Source organism: Temnothorax longispinosus, chromosome 5 (assembly GCF_030848805.1).
Source record: "Temnothorax longispinosus isolate EJ_2023e chromosome 5, Tlon_JGU_v1, whole genome shotgun sequence".
Lineage (NCBI taxonomy): Eukaryota > Metazoa > Arthropoda > Insecta > Hymenoptera > Formicidae > Temnothorax > Temnothorax longispinosus.
The window spans coordinates 8,361,483-8,365,960 of NC_092362.1; the positions used below are offsets into that span (position 1 = coordinate 8,361,483).

The following is a 4,478-nucleotide window of genomic DNA, read 5'->3' on the forward strand; positions in this document are numbered from 1 at the left end:
AAATTGTTTGCAAGCCTTGAAAAAATTGGTAAGAAAGGCAAACCAACCATTAGCTCAAATTGCACGTAGTTTGCATGAAAAAGATTATACTATCAACATGTGATACAATCAAAAACGAAATATTGTTCAGCACAGAGCATAATGAAGGACCTTTATCGTCAAATGACTTCGAAAAAGAATATAAGAATTGTACATTCCAAAACTTTAAATTGAGTACAAACATTGGAAACAATTGTGTTTTACTTAAAAATAAGTTTGTAGTACTTATTGATAATTTTGCTTTACGCAATAATAATTATTATATTATTGGTAGAAAGTTTGAAAATGTTTGTAATTTTTTTGATGAGCCATGCCAGTCTTCACGATTAAATATTTACTCCGTAAATACTCTTGGCTCTACTTCACTTTGGTTAGTAAATGATATTATTAACAAACTTGTTATTTTTCCAAATAATAATGGTTTTGTCGTTTTTCCTCTCCTTCACGTTTAAATATTATCTACACACATAAAATTGATTCTGTAAATTTTTCTGTACATTTTTATTTTAACAATGGCTTCTGTGAATGTATGCAATAGATAAATATAATAAAATATTTTTTTAATTATATGTAATTATATGTAATTTTATTTATATAAATCAAAATATTTTATTTTGCAATAATATGTTTTGTTTAGCAAAGCAATAATAAAATTACATCATTAAGATTTGATCTTAATAAAACTGTAAAGATGGAATGGAAGATAATTCATTTCGTTGATGATAATGTTGTTGAGGCTGTACCATCTGCTTGGGTGTTCGATGACATTTGTTATTGGCCACCTTATAAAGGGTCAAAATTGACACAAGCCATATCATCGTGTATATCTCCAAAATTTGGCGAATGGAATTTGTGTATGTACAATACGACAATTAGCAGGTGGACAAATATATGGTAAGTTTATAGAATGTTGAATCTGGAATACTTTTTTTATTACATTTTATTAGATTGAATATTTTGTTTTAATATATTAACTTATTATATTATTTATTGGATATATGTTTGTTTAAGATAATTTGCTGAAAGCTAAAGCAAAATGCGCGAAAGCAGAAGATACGTCAGATCTTAATTCAGATTTTGAACCTAAAAGAAAGATTAAAAAAACACGATTTTTTGATGAGAAAAGTTCTGGAGACGATGTTGCTCAGCGTGATATTGATTCTACCCCTCGACATACCATTTCGTCATGTACCACTCAAAAGGGTAAGATTTTATCCATTTTTTATTTTGTTATAAAATATTTTATTTTGACGATAAATAGAATGTTTCATCTAATTATAGGATACAAAGTAAACAACAATATTTCCGAAACTTCAAGTTCAGACTGTTCTGAACACGATGATATGCCATCAAATTCAATATTGCCTCCTTCACCCTCTAAAAGTATGTTTTAGCACATATATTAAGTGTGTTTTGTAAGCATTGTTCTATATTTTTAAACTTTAATAAGGAAAGTACAATTTTAACTTTTACAGCTGGTGTGAAATCATTACAATCTACAGTCACAAATAAATCTGCGATTGGATCAACTACAGTAAGAAAACATCATGAAAAAGAAAATTGTGAACTATCCATTACATCTACTTGCAATAAATCGTCATCTGAAACTGTAAAACCATCTGATAATCTATCTGGTAATATTATGCATCACATTCTATTTTTATTATTGCTAAAAAATATTTGCTACATATTGTGTATCTTTTCCTTAATGTTCATATTATAATAATGCATATTCTAATAATGCATATTATAATAGTGCATATTAGAATAATATAATGATCAATAGTTTGCAAATGTTTGCTATTTCTAAAAATAGACATTACTAATTGTACAAAATGTATGCTTAGAAAAATATTTTGTTTCAGATATTAATTTCAAGAGACAAGTATTACGACAATTGCAAATAATTAATCTGAGACAACAACAAATTTCAGAGGATTTGAGCGTTTTAATGAAAGCAAATTCTGAGAAAAATGAACCTATTATATCAAATGAAGATTTTATATTTAAAACTTATAATTTTTCTTTAAAAGAAATAAAAGATTTAGAAGCGCTAGAAGAATTTCTAATCGAGGACAATAATTTAAAAAATTTTGTAAGTAAATTTATTTACTAATATATTTTTTATTGTATTTACATAAATTTATTGTACTTTAGGTCAAGGAAATTATGCATATTGGAGGATCATCCTACAAACAAATAGTGAAACGCGTTTTGCCGAGAATAATATCTAATGATTTGTCTAAGACTTACAGTTGGATAGGTTTTAAAGGAAAACGTAATTTTTCAAATCTTCGAACTTGCTCAGCAATATTGACTGCTACACAAAAAACACATGGTTGTTCCGAAGCGATGGTAGAGGATGTTATAAAATATTGGCTCGTAAAATCAACTGAACGAGAGAAGCAGCTAACAAAAGCAAAAAATTGTAAGATATTACATTCCGAGTAAAACAAAGTTTATTGTGTTACATTCCAAGTAAAAGAAAGTTTTATTTTGAGTGCAATTACCAAAGATAAAAAATGACTGAGACAAATGAGTAATAATCATTTTTTTATTTTCTTTAAATTTTGTTGACATAAACTGATGATTAATTTTATAAATTGTTTTTTTCTCTAACATGTCTATGTGTATGTAGACATATATAATCTTTGGTTCTGTTAAGTTCAAAAATTTTGGTAATTATTTTTAATATTATATTATATTGAAAGATGTTCTGTTTTGTACACAATATTTTACATTACAAGTAAAAGAATAGTTATTTGTGTAACAAGTTTCGGCTCGTGCGTAAACTCCGCACCCGGAAATTTTCATCTTTACACACGACTTACACTTCTTATTTTATGTTGCAAGTGCCTGGAAAGTGGTTTATCACGCACGCGTAGCGTGCGTAATGGGGCACTTTCCATGCAAGTGTTGCATAAAGTATTATTTTGAGTGCAACTATACCAACGATAAAATAATTAAGGCGTTAATATCAATACAATTATTGATATTAATGCCAATATGAATGCCTTGTTTAGGCAAATTTTTTTTATAATTAATATTTATATCTATTTTTGTTTAATTTTCCTTGAATTTTGTTGGAATGTATGATTAATTTTATAATTTTTTTTTTATTATTTCTATGTGTACCTAGATGTACTTAATCTTTAGTGGTTCTAGATATACATAATCTTCGATTCTAGTGTTAAGTAAAAATTTTGATAAATGTTTTTTTTATAAATATTGTAAAATATTTATACATATGTACATGTTCTTATGTATAAATTTAAAAATATTTATAACAAATATTGTTTACTGAAGTCAATATAAAACATGTTTATAAAAATTTTTTTAATTATTTTTTAAAATAAAAAAATAAAATCTAAATTAATTAAATTTGTGTATTTATTAATTACATATAAACCAGTTCTTTAATATATATACTTACATATTCAAATAATCACAGTTGTTTTAAAAAACATGGAGTTGTCCATTTTCAAAAGCAGTTAAGTTCATCTTTTTTATAAGGAAGACGAAAATTAGATAAAATACAATAGAAATTGATAAAGTATAAGTGTTAAAATTAAGAAACCGATAATATCAGTTAAGTAATAGATGATATTAACTCTAACATTCTCATGTTGTGTTATTTTCTAACTAATTTTTTGTTTTTCTTGTAAAAAAAGTAAAATTAATTTAGCTGTTTTGGAAAATAAAAACTTATATAGTCATAAAATAGGGGTAAACAATACAATTGTTGGCTATTCTACAATAATTGGCAATATCTTAAAAAATTAAAGATTATAAAGAAATACTATTAAAATGTTTAAGGGGATGCTGGAGCCGTCTGTTTTACCGGCATGTTTTTGTCGGCACGTAGCGTCGTAATTAATTGACAGAATTGAAAATCCTTCTCCAGAATTGCAGTACATTCATTAATAATTTAGGGAAACTTCGATTTTATATAGAAAACGAGAAAAAATTACGAAAGTACAGATTTCCTTATCTACTTTTATCCCAATATGGCGTCTCGAGTTGCGGCGAGCTGTCAGCTCGTCACAAGATGTATTTCATATAAGAGATATACCATCGGTACGAACGCGAAAACAAGTTTCCCTGAATTGCACAACAATAAAAACATCGATAAACCCCCCAAATCAAGATTAGATAGAAGCGTAATCTAAAAGTATGATGTCGATGTGTATCGTGCGTATGTATGCGTGTATCGTGCGGATGTATGCGTGTATCGTGCGGATGTATGCGTGCATTGTGGATAAGAGTAGAGCGCAAAATAGCAGGAGATTAGTTCCGAGATATTCGGATAGAGGCGCTGTAAATTTCCATGGCATGCACCGCATGCACGCACGCACGGTCGCACGCACACACTCAGAGATGAGTGTAGAGGACGAGGGGTAAGAAGTGTGAGGTGAGGTTATACATCTGTCACCATCTGT

General features: G+C 27.9%; 1 protein-coding gene across 1 annotated transcript; it reads left to right on the forward strand.

The window, feature by feature from the left end:
- The first annotated feature begins 568 nt into the window (after positions 1-568).
- On the forward strand, positions 569-2,987 carry LOC139813590 (uncharacterized). Its single transcript, XM_071779170.1, has 6 exons — positions 569-933; positions 1,051-1,242; positions 1,321-1,422; positions 1,515-1,673; positions 1,905-2,134; positions 2,197-2,987. Exons 3-6 carry the CDS (start codon positions 1,383-1,385, stop codon positions 2,488-2,490), a joined length of 723 nt encoding a protein of 240 aa, XP_071635271.1. The 5' UTR covers positions 569-933; positions 1,051-1,242; positions 1,321-1,382; the 3' UTR covers positions 2,491-2,987.
- The last annotated feature ends 1,491 nt before the right edge of the window (positions 2,988-4,478 follow it).

Excerpts from the sequence above, each read along its gene's own strand:
- LOC139813590 (XM_071779170.1), top strand. The coding sequence starts at position 1,383 with ATGCCATCAAATTCAATATTGCCTCCTTCACCCTCTAAAA. Across the intron at positions 1,423-1,514 it reads GCCTCCTTCACCCTCTAAAA|CTGGTGTGAAATCATTACAA; the intron begins GTATGTTTTAGC and ends TAACTTTTACAG. Across the intron at positions 2,135-2,196 it reads ACAATAATTTAAAAAATTTT|GTCAAGGAAATTATGCATAT; the intron begins GTAAGTAAATTT and ends ATTGTACTTTAG.